General features: G+C 35.1%; 1 protein-coding gene across 1 annotated transcript in view; it reads left to right on the forward strand.

The window, feature by feature from the left end:
- The window catches only part of APLF (aprataxin and PNKP like factor), a 97813-nt gene extending 72177 nt beyond the window's left edge, over positions 1 to 25636 (forward strand). Inside the window, exons 9-10 of the mRNA XM_052649228.1 lie at positions 14251 to 14297; positions 25187 to 25636. Coding sequence (XP_052505188.1) covers positions 14251 to 14297; positions 25187 to 25374 — 235 coding nt within the window. The 3' untranslated portion in view covers positions 25375 to 25636. The remainder of the gene's footprint in view (positions 1 to 14250; positions 14298 to 25186) is intronic.
- The last annotated feature ends 355 nt before the right edge of the window (positions 25637 to 25991 follow it).

A 25991-nucleotide genomic window follows, 5' to 3' on the forward strand; every position in this document is an offset into this window, starting at 1 on the left:
TCAAAGCCTTTGGCATAGTCAATAAAGCAGAAATAGATGTGTTTTTCAGGACCTCTCTTGGTTTTTCGATGATCCAGCGGATGTGGCCATTTGATCTCTGGTTCCTCTGCCTTTTCTAAAACCAGCTTGAACATCTGGAATTTCACAATTCACATATTGCTGAAGCCTGGCTTGGAGAATTTTAAGCATTACTTTACTAGCTACTCCTTAGTTTGACATAAATCATATCAAGATGTTATCTCTGCTCCCTCAACTCCTACCACTCCACCATTCTTGTGAACATGTGAAACTCAACCCTGAAAGAAAACAGTACCTCCCCTCCCTCCTTCCATAGCATCTTGTGCTCGTTTGTGTCATGCAAGGTGGAATTTATCTCATGAGGCTGTGTTTGGTTCATATTTGTTGAACTTCAGGCTATGTAAGTTCCTTGACAGGAACTTACAGGCCATGTAAGTTCCTTGACAGTAAGTACTTTTCTATCTGAATCTTTGTTTAATGAATGAATGAACTTGAAATAAATGAAACCACCAAGGAAAGAGGTAGGATTCCATTCTTGGAGAGCTTTAATTCTAGATAGCTATTTTTCTTACGTGATTTTTGAATACAGGTAACTGAACCCCCTGGCCTTTTTGAAATTGTTACTATTTCTGTGACTTGGTTTTCAATAAGAAAGCAGAGTAAGTTTCTGAGGCTGGAAGAAAAATCAAAAAGCCTGTACCGTACCATTTGAAAATTAAGTGTTCCATTCCAGCAGAGCATCCTACAGATAATAATGACTATGTTGTCATCAACTATGTCAATAAATGTGAAAATTTAGGAGAAATGACCAAATTTGTAGAAAATACAACTTGTAGAAAAGATACAAGAAAAGAAAGAAAATGGGACAATCCTGTAACATTAGAAAAATTGTATATAAAAATAACAGGCTTCTATTAAAAAAATTCTAAGTCCGTATGACTTTAATGGCTAATGGCTAATTCCCTGGGTGCTCAGATGGTAAAGAATCAGCCTACAATGCAGGAAACTTGGGTTTAATCCCTGGATTGGGAAGAACCGCTGAGAAGGGAATGGCAACCCACTCCTGTATTCTTTCCTAGAGGATTCCATGGACAGAGAAGCCTGGCAGGCTGCAGTCCATGGGGTTGCAAGGAGTTGGACATAATTGAGGGAGTAACACTTTCACTTTCACATACACTTAAAGAAGAAATACTCAGTTTTTATAAAGTGTTAATATTCTAAGAAAAGTAAAAGAGAATATATTCCCCAACTTATAATATGATACAGAAACCCAGCAAGAATAATATAAGAATGAAAACTTACTTTTGATCTTAGATGTAAATTAAAAAAAAAACACATGGGTTCATTAAGTGAATTAAATAATTGGTTTTATTCAAGGTATCCTTGCTTTTTTAATATTAAAAAGTAATGTAATTTACTACATATCAGACTAAATAGAAAATCATATCAGTCTAAGTATAAAATCATATAATTGTTTCAATAGGTGTTTTAAAAAACTGACCATTCATTTATGATAATTCATTTTAAAGTAGGAACAGAAGGAAATGTCTTTAATATAATAAAAGGTTATCTATAAAAAAGTTTACAACAAATATCTACTTAGAAGTGAGATAGTCAACATTTCTTTCTGATAACAGAAATAAGACAAGAATGCCTTTTCTTACTAATGTTATTCAATGTTTTCCTAGTGATCAAGATAGTATAATGAGCCAAAAAAAAGGAAATGGATAAGGATTGAAAAGGAGAAGTAAAACATTAATTGTTGACAAATGGTTTTAATTATAGAGATAGAAAATGCAAAATAGTCTTTAATGAATTATAAGTGTTAGTAAGTTCTTAGCAAGATTGTTCAATATAAATATCAATATACAAGGCCAATTATATTTTTATATTTCAGAGTCAACAATTATGAAAAAAAACTTGAAAGATTTTATTTATAATAGCATCAAGAAGTATCAAGTTCCTAGGAATAAATCTAATAAAAGATGTGAAAGAAAAATTTGTTAGAAAAGCCTAATGTATATAAAGAGTGAAATTTTTGTAATTAGAAGATTCAGTATTGTTTAAATTACAATTTCCCCCAAAATTGATTTGTATGGAAAACCATTCAAAATCACAAAAGTTTTTGTATAGAAATTTATGATGTGATTCTAAAATTTATATGGATAAGCAGTGGGCCCAAAATTGCCAAGACAATATGAAATAAGAAAGTTGGCAGACAGGCCAGGTTTGATGCATGAGACAGGGTGCTCAGGGCTGGTGGACTGGGATGACCCTGAGGGATGGGATGGGGAGGGAGGTGGGAGGGGGGGTTCAGGATGGGGAACACATGTACACCCATGGCTGATTCCTGTCAATGTATGGCAGAAACCACTACAATATTATAAAGTAATTAGCCTCCAATTAAAAATAAATGAATAAATGAAAAAGAAAGTTGGCAGAACTTGTTATACAGTTACTGTAATTAAGGCAGGTCAGTATATGCTCAAAGATAAAGTAAGAAGGCCAGAGCAGAATAGAACCCCAAAACAAACCTCTGCATACACAGGTGACGTGTTCATGAAAAGAGTCATCACAGGCAGTGAGAAAAGAGTGAATTTTTTCAGTTAATTTTATTGGGATGCAAGTGTTTAACAAAAAAAAGAAAATTCACACCATAGTCAAAACCTGAATTCCAGATGGATCATCAAGCTAAATGTGAAAGAAAACTATAAAGTTTTAAAGATATATATAAGAAAATAATTTCACAATCCCAAAGTAGGAGTTGTTTTCTAAGACAAGATATAAAAAGTGTAAGTAACAACAAAGATTTATTGTGTAGCACAGGTAACTATATTCAATATCTTATAATAACCTATAATAGAAAAGAATCTGAAAAATATATATATATAAAACTGAATCACTTTATTTCAATAAAAAATCCATAATTAAAATGGAAAACAGTTATTTACCATTAAAATTAAGGGTTTTTTTCCATCAATAGGCACCGTTAAGAGGGTGAAAATAAGCCACAGAGTGAGAAAAAGATATTTACAGTGACATAATTGACAACAGACTTATATCCTACTGTTCTGTATCCTGGAAGTAGACCTATAAATTGCTATTGTTTTTCTCTTAGTGACATATACAGGCTTTTTGCCCAAAAGAACATTAGAATGAATAAACTTATGAAAAAATACTCAGTATCATTATTAATCAGGGAAATTTCACACACTCGCATACACATGCATGCACACAGACACACACACACACAACCTTGAAGTAACTAATTTGTTGCTCCCATTTATTCACCAAATATTTCCCAAAGAATCATTAAATATCAAGGACTGATGAAACAATGTTGAGTGAGATTACTTGTAGAACAAATACATTTATGTCCATATTTTTGGAACAAAACAGCTTTCACAACTCATGTCATTATTTGTGGCACTGTGATAATAGACCTTTTCATTTTTAAAAAACTTTTGTAATGCAGGATTTTATATGTATACACGATTCGGAGGGGGAGTGTAGAGTAAGTTCCACTGAAGCTGTAACTCATTTTCAGTAATTATCAAGTCATGGCCAGTATTTTTTCATACATATCACATTTCCCTCCATCTTATCCCTACTGCTAGATGATGTTGAAGTCATTGTGTCTTTTTCATCCCATTTTATCCATATCCAGTTGTCGTAGGTAGTCTATCAGGTATCCCAGTTTCCTTGTAGTCTCATTTTTTCCCCCTTTTGTTTCTCCATATCAGAATCCAGTTAAGGTCCATCTATGACAGAAAGTGGCCATTTTTCTTAAGTTATTTAATCAATAGGTTTCTCTTTTCCTTGCAGTGCATTTGTTGAAGAAAGCTGACTTTTGTTTTGAGGAGTATCCCTTAGTCAGGATTTAGCTGACTGCATTACCAGGTTGTCATTCATCATATTCCCTTGCATTTCCTAATAATTGTTGGTTAGATACTAGTTATGTGTTTGCTATAGATGTCTTCCTTCTAGTGGTACTTTGTCTCTGAGATACTATCTGGGTTAGAAATTTTACTCTGCATTTTTGAAAATTCAAATTCAGATCTTAAGCTTCTCAGAGCTCCTAGGAACTCAGCAAATATTTCATGGGAAAAATCTGCCTCGTGTTTGAAATTCCCTGAGTTTCTAGACTGTTGTGGTGACAACCCCATGCGACCATGATAAGTTCTACTAGTTTCTCTTTCCTCAAATAGTGTGCCTCCATTTGGTCCAAATCTTAGCCTATGCTAAGAATTGTCAAAGCTCTCTTAGGAAGAGAAGTACGAGTTATTGTCAGTTCCCCTAAGAAGGACTTTTTCTCTTTGGAATTTTAGATAATATAAAATTCTCATTGTTCCCACAATTCTCTCATAAATAAATTTTTAACAATATATCAGTGTTGTCCCCCCCACCAAGTTGTTAAAACAAGAGTATTTGTCTGCCATGATGTCCTACACCCTCTTCAGAAGTAGAATGCAGTATGCCTATTCTTTAGGAGAATAAAAACAAAATGCAAAGCCTTGCTAAGAATAATGATGTAAAAAAATTGCATCATTCATCACCCTTTCTTTCATCACCCTTTCTTTCATCAATCACTTTAAATGAGGACAGAGTAGGGAGTAGTCAAGAGAAATTACTCAGAGGCCAGTGACTCACATGTAATAGCAAAAACTTTCATGTCTGTATCTAAATATATTTATATGTACGTACATTGTGCTTTTCTTCTTCAGCTATTGAGCTGCTTGATGTCCTTGTTTCTACTTGAAGATAAAATCTTAAGTTTTTTTTCCCTCATTAGTTTTAATTACAGTTTAGAGAGACTCTTGGAGAATGTTAGATGTTATCACTTATTCTGACTATGGTTTTACAGATAAAGGAATGGAGACTAAGAAAGGTTAAATTAGTTGCTTAAGATGCCAAAGCTAGTGAGCTCAAAACCAAGTCTCTTCTCTCCTCCTATTTAGCCTTTCTCTGTGGTGTGGCCTGTTTCCACCGTTGCTAGTCATGGCTTCTAAAGTATTGCTGGTCTTTGTCTTTTTAGCCAAATGGCAAAATAATATTTTGGAGCTGAAAAAAAGAAAAAAAAACAGATAAAGTACTTTGATTGAAGAAATTGTGAATTTTTCAAATCAGCAAGATATTAGAAACCAGATTGTAGAAGCATGATATATATTTGTATACCCTTTCTTGTTACATTATAATTTTTAGTTAGGCAGAAAACAGGCTCTAGTAGATTCATTTTGTATCATTGCCATAACTAAATTGATATAATATTATGAACAGTTTATTCTTTAACAATCTTGATTTGTAAGAATGAACTATTGGGGTTCTTTTTAGCCTCACACACACATTTCATGCTGTTAAAAAATGATTTAAAGAAGACAATTTGAATGATACAAATTAACTTTATTTAACACTTCATGAAGCAGTCTCCATTTGGAGAAGTGTGAATAGGGCAGAAGACAGGAAGCTGTTAAAGGATGAAGAATAAAGAACAAGGTAGAGAAAGAGGAAATATCTGACTGGCTAGGGCTACACAGTCAACCTTGTTTGGGGTGAGAAGGAACAAGGAAATAAGTACAGAGCCCAGAGCTGGTTCCGCCTGTGGGGATTGGCTGATTGGACCCACTGTGTCTCTGATTAGGTAGAGCATTTACAGGGACCCTAGGCAGAAGCAGCTCCATCTTGGGTCTAGATGTTTATTTCAGCAGTGTGAGACTATAAGCCTATTGACTCAGAATGAGAAAAATGTTCTAATTTAGCTTGCTTAAAAGAGTCTTTATGTAAATGCATGTCAGATTTTTCCTGTCGCCACAGAAGAAAAATATTGAATCCTCACTGATCATAAAGCACAAAATCAGCCAGAAATTATTAGATTTAGAAAAGTAAATATGTATCAATATATGTGTTCTAAAAGTAAAGTTGTAGTATGCCTGTACTCTGTGATGGTTGATACATTTGAAAGAGGTGAAATTCATGAGCTAAAATATCTTTGCTTTTTATCTTTAAAAATTTTGCCTTTACAAAACAGGATAAGAATTATTCTCAGGTAAAAAACAAGTATTCCCTCAAGTGAAATATTAGGTTGGTTTTTAATTTGTTTGCTTCCCAGTCTTACCTTCTAATCCCTTGAATGAGTCCAAGTCAGTTTCTTGTTGGTAAATCTAGGTGATCTCAGCTGTTGCATTCTACACTGAATAATCTTAATCTTATACTGCATCAGCTACCTAAATTTATGTGGTATTGTTTTGTATTTGCAAGTATTGTCATCTGTGGTCAAAGTTTTTATCACTATAGAGCAAATATGAAAAAATAAAACTGTACGTAGATGGATATACTTAATTTTCAGATATTTCATTCAATGAGTAAGACAGATATGGATCACATGTTAATAAATATATTATGTAGTAAAAAATAAAAATTCCCATATAATATAGGAAGTTGATGTTGAAAAAAATCACCCTTAATTATTAAATTTTATTTTTTCCTAAAACTATAGGCGTTATTAACATTTTCTCTGATGTTATACTTTTAAAAATATAACAGTTAAATCAGCTTGAAAATTGATAATTTGAAGGAACTAGTTCATGGTATCATTTTCAGTATCTTGTCCATTTAACTGATTTTTTTCCTTTTTGTGCTACCCACTGCAATTTGTCAGAAGACTTGTTCAGTTTAATGCATTTGATTAGCTTAAGGTACTTGTCTAAATTAGACACTTATTGTCCAGCATAACCCATTGATTGCTGTGCTTGCCACTGACTCACTTCCTCTGGTGCATAATAGGATTTTATGCAGTGTATTACTCCTGTTTTTATTTGTTAAATTAAGCACTAAACTTAGAATGTATATATACTAAAATGAGCAGAATCCATCTACAACTAGCTTAGTATCAACATGTAAAGTCAAACTTACATATATTGCCTTAGATTTACAAAACCTTAGGAGGGCATGTATTATACGAATGAACGTGTTGGTACCTTCATGTTTTCCAGAAGCCAAAGCTCCACTTCTTTTTTTAAATTGTAATACCTTCTAAGAGGGATGACGTAAGGAAGTATATCAGTCACCATACAAGTGCTCTCATTAGAATGAATCTGCGCACAATGTTTTTGCCAATATAATTCATTTTAAAAAGCATATATTTGATGTTAAAATTAGTATCTTTTGTTTTTTGCTGATCCAGATTTTTAACTATCATAAAAGTGAAAGTGAAGGTCGCTCAGTCATGTCTGACTCTTTGCGACCCCATGGACTATACACTCCATAGAATTCTCCAGGCCAGAATCCTGGAGTGGGTAGCTGTTCCCTTCTCCAGGGGATCTTCCCAACCCAGGGATCGAACCCAGGTCTCCTGCGTTGTAGGCAGATTCTTTCCCAGCTGAGCCACCAGGGAAGCCCAACTATCATACAAAATCTTTTGCGATTTTCTCTTTTATTTTCGAAGTTTTCCAAGTTATTGCAGTGTTATCTTTTGTTTGGTTTTGCAGTGTTATCCTAATCATGTGTGCAAATGTACACCTTAAACTACAAAATACTGATTTTTAGAAGCTGCTTAATAAAAATAGGAACATGTGTATTTAGTATAAATTCATACTATATTATTTGAGGCAAAATAAATGGGTTTTCGTAGGGAAACTCTAATTGCCTCATAGTTGAGATTCCCAGAATCAGTCATGTCAGGCTGTCGAGTTAAGTATAATCAAAGCTGATAACATCACCCATTTTTATAGGACCTGCATATAGAGGAAGTAACCTGCCATGTTCACAATTCTTTAATCATGTGTAAGAATAGTCTTAGAAGAAAGTATCTTAGAGTAAATGTTAATCACTGGTTACACAGTTTTACCTGGAGACATGGCTGTAATTTTTTTTTTAACTTCATTTAGAAGTAGCAGTAAAAGCATCAAAAAAGAAATAGTAGTAACAACATTGCTACTTGATATGTAATGTGTCATGTAGCCTTGAGAAAATGTGCTGGAGTGTCTTCTGTGGTTTTGTTTTTCTTTCTTCTTTATTTGAATATACATTAATAAATGTTTTTCTTTGTTATATTTAGTTAATTGCGCACACACACACACATATATATACACATTTTCAGAGATAGTAAATTGTAATGATTTTAAAATAGCAGATTGACTAGTTTCCCTTATTTTATGTTGGCTTACTCTTTCAGTAAGATCATATTTTTAATTTTCCTTTTTCTCCTAAATTTGAGACTTAAATATTTGAAAACATAGGATTCATGTTTTTGCTTTAGGTTTTAAAATAAATGTTGAATTTCACTAGTGTAAGATAAATTATTTCACAATGAAAACAAAAGCATAGTATGATCGTTTACTCATTGAGTGAATATTGAGCATCAGACATGCTTTTTTATAAAAAAGTCTTTCATAAAAGATTAAAAGTTGATGTGAAACGGTACTTTAGGTTTATTTGAAAATTTTGAGTGGTAAGTTTAGTATTAAGTTATCAAATTTTTGGAAGTAAAAATAAAAATTGTTATTCTGTTCTTATTGCTGCCTAGTTAATCTTTAGGTATCTCTGTGATGGAGAGATAATGGGTTTTTACATTAGCAGACTTAGGTTCTAGTTATGGTTATGCCAATTGTGTAGCAAAACTTTGCATGCCATTTGATTTTCCTGGGCCTTATTTCCTCATGAAAACAAGAAGGCTGAAACATTTGTGCTCTGGGGGCCTCCATTCAATAGTAGGGAAATCTAGAACAGAGAGAAATGTAGTCCAGTTCATTAAGTCAGGTCAGTTAACATTCTTGGCTGCTCTTCCTCAGCCTTCTTTGCTGTCTCCTTTTTCCTACCTGTAATTATTGCTGAACCCCAGGGTGCAGTCCGTTTGCTGTTCTGTTCTTACTCTGTAGGTGAGCTAATTTAGTGTAGGCTCCAGACTCATTTGCTGAAGTGCCTCCACTTGGTTGCAAAATAGCTCAGACTTATCATATCCAACACAGAACTGTTGACTTTTGTCATGAAAACAACTCTTTCCCAAGTGTTTTCCACCTTTGTAAATGATTTCACCATTCTCATACCAAGGCCCCAAACCAAGATGCAACGTTGATTCTTCTCTTTCCTTCAAGTCACTCATCAATAGTTCTTACCATTTCAGCTTTTAAAATATGTTAAGAACCTGACCACTTCTTAATTCCTCTGCCTCAGTCATCTTAGTCATAGCCACAGTCATCTCTGATCTGGTGTACATACAATAGTAGCTTAACTGACATCCTTGTTTCTTCTCTTGCCTTTTAATAGTTCAGTTTTCACACGGCAATCAGAGCAGTTCTCTAAAAATGTCATATCATGTTGATTTCTTATTCAGAATTGTCCAGTAGCCTCACACAAAACTTTTTACCATGGCTCAAGTTCTTCTCTGACTTCATTTCCTACTCTCTTCCTTCTCCCTCGTTCCTGTTGAGCTATACAAGCTTTTTGTATTTGTCCACATACCCTATCTTGTTCCCACGTCAGGACCTTAGCAAATTTGAAGACGTTTTCTATTTTCTCTTTCTGAATGTTTTTCCTTCAGATATGTATTTGTTATTCACATCATTCATAAGAGCACAAATGCTTTGTAAAATGTGTATTTTAAAATATAGCAGCTCATAAAAACCTGATGTAGTTATGAGTGTATATGTCTGTGTTTAAAAACCCAAAGATTTAAAAAAAAAAATGTCAACAGGATTTTGAGGCCTGCTGAGTTACAAAAATGCTATTTGTGAAAAAGGTTGATGTAAATTTTTTATGAATGAGCTCTAAGTATTTCCAATCACTATTAGGAAAAAGTCCTGAGTGGAATTTTGCTACATTGTCCTTGAAAGTTATTTCAGATATTCATATGTTCCCAAAGAGCTGTACAGTATTGCCACTTAACTTTAACCCAGGGTAATATGAAAAAGACTTTCTGCTGTATTATTAATAACTGATATTTTAAAATAGGATACGCATGGGCAAATGTTATAAAATATTCTATAAATATGTGAAGTGTGGTGGGGGAAATATTCAAGGGTAGTAATTGTATGTTTTATTGAAGGAAAAATTTAGCTGTTTAATATTAGCTGGCCGTTACTTTTACTGGCCAACTTTTACATAGAGTTTTCAGACATTGTTGCCTATCTTAAAGTAAAATTGATTTGTTTCTGTAAAAATGGTTAACAACTGTAAAATGCTTAGTGGTCCACAAATGTTTATGCACATCACTTCATTTAATACTTCAAACAACCCTCTGTGAGGTAGGCAGTACTTCGCATGCTTTACAGATCAGTAAGTGGAGACTTGTTCACAGGACTTGCCCTGAATCACAAAACTGGTAGACAATGTAGTTTGAATTCAGACTCGGTTCTTCTGATCTCGACACCTTGAGCCCCTTCTACAGCATAATGCTGGTGGTTTAAACTTTAACAAGCCGGATGAGAACAGGTCCAAGTCACTGTGGCATTTGTCTCTAAACTGTATGTGAAGGACTCTGTGTTCCTGTTGACTGGAGTGATTGATTGAGTAGAGCTAAGTGTCCTGTGATGCTGAGCAATCAGTATCTCAGGAACCTGTTTGCAGTGGAGTTCGCTTAATGTGATTGTCAGATTTTCATTGTTTCCTGGGGAGGTAATATGAATTGTTAATGGCAGGAAATTCTAACACATTTTAGTCCTAGGTTTGTGTAAAAAGGTTCCGTGAGTACTTTGATTATTAACTTTGTAGGTGTGAGCACAGAGCAATTTCATCACATGAACACTCTTTTCAACATAATGAGAATAGGCTTGTATCCAAGAGAAAAACTACCTTTCAATGGAAATTCTTTTAAAAACATCAGGATCCATAGATTATGATTTACTAGAAAAAGAAAAAAAAAACATAAGAAAACTCATCAGTGTAGAAATGACTGGAACTGTTTTTTGTACCAGCCAATGAGAATTTTAAACTTTGGTTTGTATTGCAAATGATTCTTGCAAATTTCAATAATCATTTTGAAATAATAGTAAAGGTAGCAAAAATAGGTGTCTTTTTGTTCCTCTTAAATAGAAAACATTTCATCATTTTGGAAACTCATGTAAAAGCTCAATTAAAAAAACTCTTTGAATGGAAAGAGTTGATTATATTGTAATAGGTAGGTAATTTATGAAAAGTATAGTTGAATGCCACCTCGTAAAAGGTACTCTTATAGGAGCTATAAAAGATATTTATAATATAAGAAAAAGCCGTGACCTCCAGCAGCTCATTTGACACATGAGATAATACATACACATGCACATGCACACACACACACTCACATTTGTGTTGAAAATTTAAATGACTGTATAAGAAATTATGTGGTGAGTACTAAATGGTAGATACGAACAATATATTCTGGAGATATTACCAGTAATTATCAGAGTTGTTTTCCTGAGGAAGGTACTTAGGTAAGTAGTATAGATATAGAAGAATATTCTTGGCAAAATGGCTGTGAGCAAGTGCCTATCAATGGCAAAAAATCAGAAGCTGTTTTCCCAAAGAAGAAATCAAGGATTGGGCTGCAAATAAAGGTACAGACCAAGATTATGAGGGACCTTGAAGGAGAGGATAATTTAAGGAATTTAACATTCAGAATACTTAATTTTTTTACATTTAAATTGCTATGTAAACGTCTAAAATTTGTTTTTATTTTGAGTATGCTTTTGCCTGTGATTATACATTTTTGTTTCTGCTTTGGCTATTTTTTAATTAAAATCTATCCTGTGAGTTATGTCATCAAGAAAGAATAAAGTATATTTGAAAATACCCTAGAACAGGAAACTTGAACCTGTCCCAGATAATATTTTTTCTCCATTTTCAATGAAATAACGAGCAGAATATTGATATTAATTCTTTTATTTTAAATTGGAAGTTTAATTTCTAAGTTAAATGTGGAAAAGCACCAGCACAGCTAGTTTCTTCTGTTCTACATTTCAGTCTTACCTGCCTTTTAATGAAAATAGTATCAAATTCTTCTACAAAAGGATAGAAACTGTTAAGGAAACCTCAGAGAAACACCCTTTTCCCCTCTAAGGCAGTTGAAAATCTGCACATGGTGCTGAAAATCTTTTCTGAGCACAGAATTTCATAACACTTATTTCTGTTCTCCTTTTTCGGAATATACCAGTGTAAACCTTTCCCCCTATTCATTTATTCTGAAAGGGCTTGCCTTTTCCTAAGTCGAATGTGAGGTTAGATTATGTAGATCGGTATGTGAGTGCAGCGGTGGATATGTCCCGAGATAACCACCTTCTGCAACTTTAAGGTTGAACCATTACCCCTGTCCCCACCAGGCTTCATTTGGCCTTTTAAAAAGGATACTTTTCCTTTTAGTCTTTCTAGCCTGAGAACTGATGTCAACAGTCTTTTAACTGGTATTTGGTACACAAACTGTACTTATCTCCATTAACTCACTTGATTTCATTTCTGTGCTTGTTTTTAGATGCTTGAGAGTTTCTAAAGCAGCTTTTGAAGGAGACTCCAGTAGCAAACGATTAAGATCACATTGAACTTTTCAATAATCCTGCTCTGTTCAGGGCAAAGCAGGAAAAGATAGGACTGCTTTCAGATTGCTTTCTGAAAGCAAACGTATTAAAGGAAGGAGAAAAAGCCTTTAAATCGCAAATGACTATAGATAGATATTAATGAGGCATCTGTGTAGAATGTTAACACTTGAAGAATTTCAGTGAGGATATATGGAATTTATGTGTACCAATCAACTACTTTTCAGTAGTTTGACATTAAAAAAAAACCCCAAAGTTACCAGTATTTTACCACAGTTATAATAACAAAAAGATTTTAAGAATATTACCAAAAGTAATCTCAGAGGATCAGCAATTTTTTCCAGATTATTGATGAAAACTACCTCTGGTATTAATCTCTTTCATTTTTCTTTTCTACCTCTCCTGATATCCAACATTAATTGTACTTTAATAAAGATTGAATTAAACAAGTTAATGACCTGTGCCAGCGTGTTCAGTAAGGAAAGATCTTCCCACAAAACGTCAAGACAGCTTTGTTCATTTGCAGCTCCCTTCATCACCTTTAAGCTGTCCAGTTTATTTCTTTCACCCTTGAGGTTTCTTTTTCATTAAACGGTCAGATTTGGGTTAATCACCCCAAACACGCAATCTTTTGGTGAATCTTTTCTCCCCTTTTCAAAACTGTTGAGATATGACCCTAATTAATTGTGTGGTTGCACTCTTGTACTGTGTTTACGCTCATATTGTAGGAAAAGTTACCCCCAAGAGAAGAGACGTTAGCAATGAGAAATGTCACTGACACCTGACACAGAGCCTCGCATGTAAAAAGTGCCCTGTGACTATTTCTTGGACCACTGATGAATGAACAAACGGCCAACATTAATTACTTACCACCTACTAAGCCCTTAAACTTAAGAAATCCTCACAACAGCTTCATATGTCCATCTCAGCACATGTCTGTTGTCAGCCCTCCCAACTCTCCTTTGTTAGTCCCCTAAGAGAGAGGTAACCACCAGTGGAGCGTGATGAACCAGTTAGTGCTTTGAAGTTTTGCTGCCTGGGCAATTTTGCATTATCTGGAGAATGTCTTATATGTATACAGTGTACCCAAACATTTGTTTAATAAAATGATAGAAGAGATTGTCAATATATATAATCCAAAGTAGATATTCAAACAGTGGTTTCTGTTTGACTTTGGGATATGTTGTTATATGTTTCTCAATGCATATTGACTTTCTTATTTTCTCATAACAGTTGATTGGTATCCTTTGGAGAGACATGACTTGCATGCTTTCGTTTTTGGATTCTAGAGGAGCTTTAAAAGTATCCTTTCAGATGTTACACACACACACAATTTGATACTTTGTGTTATTTATTTTATATACTAATTTAATCATATCTTTATGTGATATATGATATTGACATTTTAAAAATACAGTATATTGTATTTTATTTGTCTCATATTGCCTTTCTGTAGAATGTAAGTCAAGAGGGAAGAACTTTGTCTGGTTCACCACACTTTGCATCTAACACTATACCTGGCATGGAGTAGGCACTCAATAAATGTAATTAAAAAGCAGATGCTTTGTACAGCATGGTGACTGTAGTTAACAGCAATAACAAAGCAAATGTTTTTCAATAAGAGGCTTATTGCTAATTTGTAGTTTAGCAAGTGCTCCAGTTTAATTTATATAGTCTTACTCATTTTCAGTGATTGTCAAACCTGACCTTATATTTGCTTTTTTTTTTTTTTTAGGAAGAATCCCCAGCACAAGATAGAATATAGACATAGTACATTTCCAGGTAAGTAATTTTACTTCAGGAAACTCAAAATGAAACCTTGGATTCTCTTGTTAAACCTAGATACAATTGCCACTTATTTTAATGAGTTTTTAAAAATCTCTGCTTCTGTGAATTTGTTGAATTATTGATTTTAATGATTTTCTTAGATTTAAAAATGATAAATTTTTATGTAGATTTTTTCTGCAATCATTGTCTAACAGTGTATTTATATTTTCCTTTGTATCTGTTACAATTCTTTTGTTTGCAGGTACCTTAAAACAAAATCTCAAACTGGCCTGAATGATAAAGAGACCATATTGACTTCTTTTACTGAAAAGTCCAGAAGTAGGGCTAGATTAGACAAGATTTGTTGCTTCAGCTCATTCATTAATAATGTCAATAATGTCACCAATAACCCACTTTCCTTCCATCATACTGTCCTTAGAGGAGTGATTTTTATCCTAAGACTGGCTGCTCTCCCCAGCAAACAACTATATGCATCCTTATTCAGCTGGGATGATAAACATCCATGTTTACACCTAAGAAGAGAGAGAAAACAGCTTTGATTCTTGCTATTCCTAGGAAAAATCATGAAACTAACTTTTTTTAAAAAACTGGTTTAAATCACGTTCTTATTCTTGAATGAATCACTGTGACCACTGATTAGTTTGTTCTACCCTTGGAACCAAAGTAGAGTCTCTTTCTTCAAAACCACAGAGATCCTCAATAGAAACTATTATTTTAGGGGAAGAGAAGTAGGGGACAAACACCAAAGAAACAACTCTCGAATGATCATCAGTCCTGCTTACATCAGCCTGTTTTGCCTTGTTTTCTTTGCTTCTGAACTCTAATATTTTTTCACTTTAATAAATTCTGGCTTCTTTGTATCATTTATATAATGCAGTGGCCAATTCAGCATCCAGTATTTCTGCCCACAGAGTGAGAGAATAAACTGTATATCCAGGCTATGCCCACATGCATTTGTATATGTATAAACACAGCCAACTTGTAACCAAGTGATAAAAATAGCTAATTTCACCAGAAGGGAATTCTATTTACTGTTTCTTATTAAAACACACTTTAGTGTTTTAGTACTCCAGACACAAATATGATCACTTTATCTCAGTTAATATGGTATGGAGGTTATATGTTGTACTTTTCTTATTGAGGCTGTATCTGAAGCTATAGCATTTATGGTTGTTAACTTTCAAAAGTTTCAAAAGTTCAAAAATATTATTTTGAACAATAATTTAATAATTGATTAAAACTCTGTTTTATTGACTAATTTTAGCATTTTCCCATGGAAGAGCATTTGACAGATTTGTTTATCTTTGTAGAACTAGGAACCATTTACCTGAAAACTGTCAATATACAACATAAGGCATTGTTAAAAAGTATCTGAATTTTCTTTGAAAAATTGCTTTGAATTATCATTGAAGTATCTTCTGAATGAAGAACATATTTTTAGAACATTTAACATTTTTTAAGAAAAATTTTTACTTCATTGAAAATACTTTTTTAAATAATAGGATATTTTGACATAACAGTTTAGCCTTATATATTTAATGTGCTTTCAAGAGTTATTATGTGGCAGTATAGTCAGGATATCTCTTCCAACTATAAAACCTATAAATTAAACTCTCTGGGATATTTAAAATTTTATAAGTCTCATTATATTTCTTAGAGATATCTGACATAAAATTCTAACATATGTGTTTTTATTATTTCCCAAATCCTTAAAGTTTAACATTACCCAGATCTTGCTTTTTGTTAGGATTTATCAGGGTACCTTAGTAAGGGAATTTTAAGTAAAGTTGATCTTTAAGATGGTAGGATTTCAGTTATCTTTGTTTCTTAGCTTTGGGTAGGTGGGTATAGGACATCCCAGACAAATTGAGTAATAGATTGGTCAGGGACACTGAGGTAGAAAATAATAAGTTGTGTTTGGAATTAGAACTTGCGTCAGTTTAGCTGACAGGGAGAGTCTCTGTAGTTACTGTGAATGAATGATACTCTTGTTGTTAAGTCACTAAGTCATGGCCGACTCTTTGTGACTCCATGGACTTCAGCACAGCCTGCAGCACATCAGGCTTCCCTGCCCTTTACCATCTCCCAGAGTTTGCTCAAATTCATGTCCATTGAGTCGGTGATGCTCTCTTAAATTTATCTCATCCTCTGTCATCCTTTTCTCCTTTTGCCTTCAATCTTTCCCAGCATCAGGGTATTTTCCAGTGAGTCGGCTCTTCACATCATGTGGCCAAATTATTGGAGCTTCAGCTTCAGCATCAGTCCTTCCAGTGAATATTCAGGACTGATTTCCTTTAGGATTGACTGGTTGGATCTGCTTGCAGTCCAAGGGACTCTCAAGAGTCTTCCCCAGCACCACAGTTCTAAAGCACCCATTCTTCAATGCTCAGCCTTCTTTGTGGTCCAACTCTCACATCTGTACATGACTACTAGAAAAACCATAGCTTTGACTAGACGGACCTTTGTCAGCAAAGTGATATCTCTGTTTTTGAATATGCCATCTAGGTTTGTCATAGCTTTTCTTCCAAGGAGCAAGTGTCTCTTAATTCCGTGGCTACAGTCACCGTCTGCGGTGATTTGGGAGCCCAGGAAAAGAAGATCTGTCACTGTTTCAACTTTTTTCCCATCTGTTTACCATGAAGTGATGGCACTGGATGCCATGATCTTAGTATTCTGCATGCTAAGTTTTAAGTCAGCTTTTCACTCTCCTCTTTTACCTTCATCAAGAGGCTTTTTAGTTCCTCTTCACTTTCTGCCATAAGGGTGGTATCATCTGCATATCTGAGGTTATTGATATTTCTCCCAGCAATCTTGATTCCAACCTGTGCTTCCTCTAGCCCAGAGTTTCTTATGATATACTCTGCATATAAGTTAAGTAAGCAGGATGACAGTATGCAGCCTTGTTATACTCCTTTCCCAATTTGGAACCAACCTGTTGTTCCGTGTCCAGTTCTAATCGTTGCTTCTTGACCTGCACACAGGTTTCTCAGGAGACAGATAAGGTGGTCTGGTATTCCCATCTCTTTAAGACCTTTCCACAGTTTATTGTTATCCACACAGTCAAAGGCTTTTGCATAGTCAATGAAGCAGAAGTAGATGTTTTTCTGGAAGTCTCTTGCTTTCTCTATGATCTGTCTGTTGACTGTGAATGATACTAGAGGAATGCATTGAGGTCAGATTGTAGAAGCTCTTGAAAGCTAGGCCAAAGATGTGGTGACAAATAACTACTGATGAGCTGTCCAAATTACAGTAGAGGAAGCCTTATGGAGGTTAGTTAGGTGAATGAAGGACCAGAACTAGGCTGCCATGAGAATGGAAAAACAGGATTTGATACAAGTGAGATTCTGAAAGAAGAGTGACGAGGAATTTCCAACTGGTTGGCCATGGTGTGGGGGATGGGATGAATCAAAAGAAATAGGAATGAATGAAAATTAAAGTCTAAATTATCAGGAGCTTAGAGATGATAATAGAGATCAGGAGGAAAAACTAGGTAGTTTGTGGGTTTGGTTTCTTTTTTTAAGTTATACATGTTAAATTTGAGGTGAGGTGTCATTAATCCATAATAAAACAATAAAAGTTATAATCAAGACCCATATACTATATACAACTATTCTAGAATTTTATAATATAAAATAACTATATGAAACTATTTTATTATTTAATTTCTGATTTGTAGCACTTCTAAAACACTTTAGTCTAAAATTTTCCCACACATGTAACAATTTATGCCATATATTTCTATGTTTGCAGGTTTGACTGTAATCATCTGTTCAGCTCTTTGTTTATCTAATTGGTTTAAAGTTTCACTAACTTTCCACACTTTTTCAGAGTGCTACATGTAGTTTTGGCACAGCATATTGAATAAAAGAGTAATCAATACTAGGAAATTTTTATTTTAAACTTTCTTAGCTACCTTATTTGGTGACAACATTTGAAAGAAATTATCATCATTGTTATATCACTTGATTATTGGAGTCATTCTCTCTGGCTTTTATTATTATGTGACAGTCATGATTCAAAGGGATCGGTACTGTTCATGGCTGAAATTTAGAATGTTCTACTGATCTGATAACTATTTCAGTATTTCTCTAGTTCTCCAATCATATGCATACATATGCTTATATAGGCTTTTTTCTTTTCAGAAGTAGAAACTAAAAGATCTTGAAAGTAAGCTATTAAGTAAGGTTAGTGATGCTAAATGGGATTTTGTAAACTGCTGCTTACTGTGGGAAAAGCTGAGAGATTTTAGAACATGAAAAAGGCAAATGCAGTGGTGTTTTAAAAAAGAAATAAACTTAATGTATTAATATAATAAAGTGGATAGACCTGCACAAACTGCTTTTCCAAAGTTAAAATATGAATACCCAACTAATAGCTTGGCTCGTTACAAAGATCAGTCTTCCGTAGTAAAATGAGGCATTTAAACATCTTTATTCTTGTAGTATGTAGTAAGCTTTCATCTTTAAAGATATTGGGCTAAAATATTTTTTCACTTAAATGAAAATTAATATCCTAACTAATTCTAAGATTTACTGGACAAGAAAATAAAACCCGAAGAATTATTGATGTTAAACTATAAATCTGCTATGAAACACCTGTCTTCGTATTTCCTGTTACCGTAAAACTCTTTGGAGAAAATCAGCAATTTGGAAAGATTTTTTTCTCCACGTAAACATTTTCCATCATGCATATAACACAGTGTACTCTTTAGTAGCTCTACAGACTTGGTTCTTTGGATAGGAACTTGATGGTGAAATTTTAAGTTGTATAGGAAATGTTAGATACAAATTTGATGTAATACAAATATTATAAATACTTATGCAAAAAAAGAAAAGTCAGAAATTACCACATCCTAATAATACCAAATAGTTAATAGCATGTTCTTTCAAATATGTTAAGAGTTTGTTACTTTTTCTAGACTGTTATTTTTCATTATTATGGTAGAAAGTATTATCCATCACTTTTTAAAAATAAGTGACAGCTTATTTCTCTTGTGCTGCTTTCAAATAGTCAAGCTGTCAGCCTGTCTGTATGTTTCATATTCCTGTAGAGAAAATGAAGATTCTTGCTTTGTTCTTAAAATTAGAACTTTGGGGTTGGAAAGGATCTTTGAGGTCATTTAATCAACATCATTTGATTCACAGATAAAAAGATAAACTCCACTAAATGCCTTGTTCATTGTCAAGGGATTTATGACACAGATCTTTAAACTTCCACCCTCTTAGTATACATCTTTTTCTTAAACCATGTCATTTTTTAGAGACTTCTTATTGGATGAGGGCATTGGAACATCACAGATAACAGTCACTAGCAGCTAGAAACTTAAAAGTGACCTAAGTGAAGACAGAGAAAAAAAAAATTACTGCTTCCGAGCTCACCTTGACTTGGAAGAAACATGCTTACTTCTGATTTCTTACACATGCTCAACAATTAGATTTCAAATAAACTATTTGTAATATAAGAAAATGCTAAATGTAGGCTCTTATTTTTCCAAAAATTGCGTTATACTGTTTAATTCTGTGGAAATCTATTGGAAGTCACAACTACAAAAAATAAAGCCACAAAAATTGTTTTTTGCTATTGCTTAAAAATATTAAACAGCTATTATTCCATCTTAGGCTCTCACTGTTGTACTTCAGCAAGCTTTGTACCAACGACAGTGTTCTGGGTACAGTGTTGGGATCTTGGTTTGGGATCATCTATAATGTGACTCCTCATGACTGAGGTCTCTAAACAACATGCTTTCTTGTCTGAGAGGGTTTCTTTGAATTTTTTGTGTAGCAAACAGTGTTATAACAAGGTTTATATGAACTTTACCGGCTTCATCACTTTAAATCCAGATACTCAGATACCATGCTTCAGCTTACTCAGGGAATACATGCATGGATGTCTATTCCTGCTTTCTGTGAATGCCCCTTTGCATAAAACTTAATTGTTATGGTAAAGACAGACATTTTATTCCTAGGTTATGTGCTAGTCATATTTATTTCAGAACCATGCTTCCTGAGATTATTCCCATGATTCAGGAAATCATGAAATAATTCAGATCAACAAGTGTGCCGATTCAGCATTTTCTAGTAAATAAAGTTTCATCATCTCTATGGCCCAGTTATACCTTCAGCGCTTAAAAAAAAAAGCCCTCCCATCTAGATGGCATTTGTAGTGTAGAATATTTGAAGTCACTACTACAGAATTTGCTACAAGAGGATCTATTTAATTGGTTCCACAAAAAATGTCAGCATTCAAAATCTTGTCGTGAAATGTGGACCTGGAACCACTAGGAAGGGGCATAGCGCTGAGTTCTGGCACTGACTTGCCCTTGTCATGACTTTGCCTTGCTCATGCCAAGCAGTTCTTCAGGTGCTTTCACTTAAAGCACAGAGTGCCAGTTCGTATGAAGTAGAGGGGAGGGAATTTGACTACCAGCTACACTGAGTTCTGTTACATACGGTTATTTCAGATTCTAAACCTCTTGCTAAAAGAACGTGAATGTGATGTTATGATTTTATAGATAAAAGCAATTTTTTTGATGAAATGAGTGGGATTCTTCTGATTAATATGTCATTATTGCTTCAGCAAATGAACCTACCCAGTAAGTTGCTAAAGATTCCCAGGGTTCATTGATGCTTAAAGCTCCTTCAGTTATCAGGATTTAAATAAAAGTCTGTAATACAATTCATTGTGTTGACAGGCAGGCTAGTGATTAAAAGTGTAGGTTATAATAAAGCATTTCTGTAAACTGAAGGTGTTCAGCAGTTGATTTGCAGATGGTTCATTTATTCATTCATATATTTAGCAAATATGAGTCTATAAGTGTCTTTTATGTGTTAGGCATTGTTGGAAGAGTTGAGGATACAAGAGACAGAACCTTGCTCTTGTAGAATTTCACAAAGGTGGACAGTGCACATGTTAACAATTATGTGATGTCATGTAGTGATAACTGCTAAGAAGAAAAATAAAGCTGTGTAAGAGGACAGAAGGAAGGAAGCTGTGGGCTTCCCTGGTGGCTCAGACGGTAAAGTGTCTGCCTGCAATCCTGGAGACCCAGGTTCGATCCCTGGGTCTGGAAGATCCCCTGGAGAAGGAATGGCAACCCACTCCAGTACTCTTGCTTGGAAAATCCTATGAACAGAGGAGCCTGGTAGGCTACTGTCCACGGGGTCACAAAGAGTCGGACATGACTGAACGACTTAAAGAGGACAGAATGGCAAGGGTGTGTATGGGGGTGGGAGGCAGGTCCCATTTCAAATAGGACAGTAAAAGAAGGACTCTGATAATTTGATATTAGAGCAGAAGGCTGAAGGAGAGACCTAGCCAGGTGATTCTCTGAGGGATGGGTATATTAGGCAGTGGGAAGGATGCTTCAGAAGCCCTGGAGATGACCCTGTTGGTTTATTCAAGGAGCAGTGAAGAGAGGGTAGGATTGGAACAAAAGTGTAAGTGAAGAATGGCAGGTGAGACAAGAAAAGCTAGTGAACCAGTTTTGTAGGGTCCTGGAGGCCAAGAGCTACAACTGAGGACTTCAGATCTTATTCAGAGTGAGATAAAAAGCTATTGGGAGGTTTTTTTGGCTTCTTTGTGAACAGATAAGAGTAGAAGTAGGGAACCCAGCTAGGAGGATATTGGAATAGACCAGGAAGAAGATGGTGGTATTGGATCCGGGGTGTTGGAGTAGATGTGAGAAGTGATGGATATATTTTGATGGTAGAGCCAACAGGATCTTTTGACATTAAATATTATGGAGGATATTCAAGGATAATTCCAAGGTTTCTTGCCAAAACAATTGGAAGGGGCTTCCCTGGTAGCTCAGTGGTAAAGAATCTGCCATTGCAGGAGATACGGGTTCAATCCCACATGCCTTGGAACAACTAAACCTATGCACCACAATTACTGAGCCTGTGCTCCAGAGCCTGGGATCTGCAGCCTCTGAACCCATGTGCTACAAGTACTGAAACCCACACACCCTAGAGCTTGTGCTCCACAATGAGAAAAGCCACTGCAATGAGAAGCTCTTGTATTGCAACTGGAGAGTATCCCCCCCTCACTGCATCTCGAGAAATTCTGCATAGAACAAAGACCCAGCATAGCCGAAATAAAGTAAATAAAATTATTTTTTAAAAATTGGAAGGTTGGAAGAGTCAAATGTATGTTCCAGATTGATAAAAGAATGACCACATTTGGGTGAAGCACCTCAAGAGCTGTGTTCCAGAAGTGTTGCATTTCAGATTTCTGTTAGTCACTAAGTAGAGATGGTACACAGGCAGTGAGATAAATGAGTCTGGAATTTACACTGTAGTCAGAGCTTAAAATATAAATTTGGGGATTTAGGATATACAACTAGATGGAATCATCTAAGGACTATATTTGGCGAAGGAAATGGCAAACCTGCTCCATTTTTCTTGCCTGGAGAATCCCATGGACAGAGGAGCCTGGCAGGCTACTGTCCATGGAGATACACAGAGTTGGACAGCACTGGGTGACTTAGTACAGCATAAGGAGTATCTTAGAGAAGAGGTCCCAGCCTGAAATTTGGGCACTCCAAAATTCAGAGGTTGAGAAGATGAGGAAGATCCAGCAAAGAAGGTGGAGAAGGAATAGCCAATAAAGCAGGAGAACCTGAAGTAGTTTCAGCTTTGTATGTATTTTCCTTCTAAATCTGCTAAGCTAATTTCTGAATCTAAAACGAGACTCTTAATTGAGATGGCATTATTTATATATATGAGACACTTCCAAGAGCAAAATGGTCAAGAACAGAAACATTGCTGTTCTTTCTTCCTCACTCCCTTTCCCATCTGCAAACTATCCTCTAAATGGTTTTTAATTGTTTTCTATCATAAAAGTTACATGAGGAATTGAGGTTAGTTAGACATAAAACATGCCCTCAAGAGGCAGATAAAAATTGTACACAAATAAATATAATCTCAGACTTCCCTCAAGGAACTGGTGTGCTTCTTATGCTAATGAGAATTGAGTAAGTTTTTATGTAGCCTTTTTGGCTTTTTGCTACCAAGAAACTTAGGGAGAAATCTGATGCTCAGTCTATATTAATTATGTTAAAAATTGAGGTTGATATACTTACATTCTGCTTTCTTTGTTCTCAATTTCTACTTTTATTTGAGTTATCTCATGATAACACAGGCTTCCCAGGTGGCGCTAGTGATAAAGAATCTGTGCAGGAGACCAAGGGTTATTGGTTTGATTCCTGGGTTGGGAAGACCCCCTGGAGCAGGAATTGGCAATCCACTCCAGTATTCTTGCCTGGAGAATCCCATGGACAGAGGAGCCTGGGGGGTTACAATCCATGGGGAGTCAAACATGAGTGAGCGACTAATCACAGTAAGCACATGATTATAACCTGTCTCAAATCCGCTTGGAATGAGTAGTAATAATAAGAAAGAAAGAAGTGTCTGGGCTATGAAAGTTAAAAAGACAAATAAATTACTTTCTTTGTCATCATTCTGCCATGAAAAATTTTCCTGTCAAAATTTCTTAACTTTCATTTAAGTTATATCTGTTACATATGAATGTTTTAGGAAGAAGCTAGCTGAAGCATATGTGTGTGCTCAGTCGCGTCCTACTTTTTGCAACCCTTTGGACTATTGGCCACAAGGCCCCTTTGTCCACGGGATTTTTCAGACAAGAATACTATAGTGGGTTGCCATTTCCTCCTCCAGGGGGTCTTCCCCACCCAGGGATCAAACCTGCATCTCCTTTGTCTTTTGCATTGCAGGCAGATTCTTTATGTGATGAGCCATTGAGGAAACCTCCGCTGAAGGATATTCAAAAGTGCAAACATTTTTAACCTTTAAATATTCCACATCATCCTAGAGTCTCTCACTGCCTTATTTTAAACCAACTCTGTTGCTCTCTGTGAAAAGAAAACTGGGATGAGGGAAGAAATTAGTTTTGAGACAGAAGGATTTTCGAATTGTAATTCTACTATTACGATATCATTTAGAAACCTGTAAATTCTGATGGTTGTTACCATAGTAGTTCTAGTCTTACTGAAGTGTGAGCTATAAGATCTGTAAAGCTAAATTTTTCAAAGTCTGTAAGCTTATATGTCCTCAGTTGGTCTCAACTCTGGTGTGTAGCCTGGAGAAGGAAATGGCAACCCACTCCAGTATTCTTGCCTGGAGAATCCCATAGACAGAGGAGCCTGGTGGGCTATAGCCCATGGGGTCGCAAGAGTCGGACATGACTGGAGCAACTGAGCACACACACACTGGTGTGTCAATCAGATTGTGCTAGCCTTGTGGTGATAACAAATAGTCCTCAAATTTCAGTGCCTTATGGCAATAAATAGGTGCATTTCTCCTTCATGTTAATATGCATGGAACTGTATGTTGGCTGTTGCCCCGTCTCACGTGTGTCTCATCCTGAATCCAGGCTGAAGGATCAGCCTCTATCTGGGGCACACTATTCTCCTAGCAGAGGGGAAATTGCAACAGCAGAATCACAGAGAGGCCCTTCAGGCTTCTCCATGGAAGCCACTACTTCCACTCACTTTTCTTTGGCCAAGTCTGACATCAGTGGGAATGGGTAAATAGAATCACATTGCAAGGAGGGACAGTGAATAACTGGGACAGAAATATATTCTACCATTGTGGAAGGTGGTGTAGCTTGATTATGATGTTATTAAGGAACCATTATGATGAATCTGAGGACATTTTAATCTTGGAAGCCTCATAGTAGGAGAAGTTTGATTTAAACAAATGTTAAAACAAATAATAAAAATAATAGCTTTAGCCCCCTTTCTAGAAATTTATAATTGCTAGCTATGTATTAAGTAAAATTTTCTTGACAAAGATATTTTACAGTTAGAGGTTTCTAAACCCAGGTTGAGTGACAGTTGACATGCTACGTACTAAACTGTTTTTCAGTGAGAAGCATTTCGGATGAAGATGACAATGAATACAACCTGAATGACAGCTTTATAGATGATGAGGAAGAAGAATACGAGCCAACAGACGAAGATTCCGACTGGGAACCAGGAAAGGGAGACCTAGAGAAGGAAGACATGGAAGGGCTTTTGAAAGAAGCAAAAAAATTTATGAAAAGAAAAAAGTGACTCCTCTGCAGTCATATATGGCTCATATTTACTGTTTCTTTATGGAAAAATAATTCAGGAAGCACTTAAGGGATAATTGTTTTTCTGCCTTTTATGGTTACGACTTTACTATTGACTCTTCACAAATGAAACATTGAATGTCACCCTTCAGTGTAGTGGATGAAATTTGTTTTGTTGCTTTGCTTTTTCTATGTTATTTCAAACATCTGGAAATACAGATGAGTTAAAAAGCATACAGAGAGTTAAAAAGAAATGATATTTTTCATGTACTTTATAATAAAACGTAAACATCATAGGTTGCAAAATAAAAGGTCTTTTTTTCTTTTTTCCAAAGATTTTGTCTTTAGGTAGAATACTATGCAGTTATAACCAGGTAGATTACGTAACTGGTGGGAAACACGTTTCTTTCATTCCTATTGAAGTAATTCTTAAAGCAGAACCAGACTTTAAAAAAATACCAGCCATCATATAATGGCTATTATTTTTTCTAATGTTAGATGTGAGCTTTGCAATTTCATTGACTACTTTCATTCTTTGAAACTTGGGGAAATTAGTACAAAATGGATACTGAAAATAGATTCAACTAGACTATAGCAATGTCCACCATGCAGGGAATG

This window comes from Budorcas taxicolor, chromosome 11 (assembly GCF_023091745.1).
Source record: "Budorcas taxicolor isolate Tak-1 chromosome 11, Takin1.1, whole genome shotgun sequence".
In the NCBI taxonomy this organism is placed as follows: Eukaryota; Metazoa; Chordata; class Mammalia; order Artiodactyla; family Bovidae; genus Budorcas; species Budorcas taxicolor.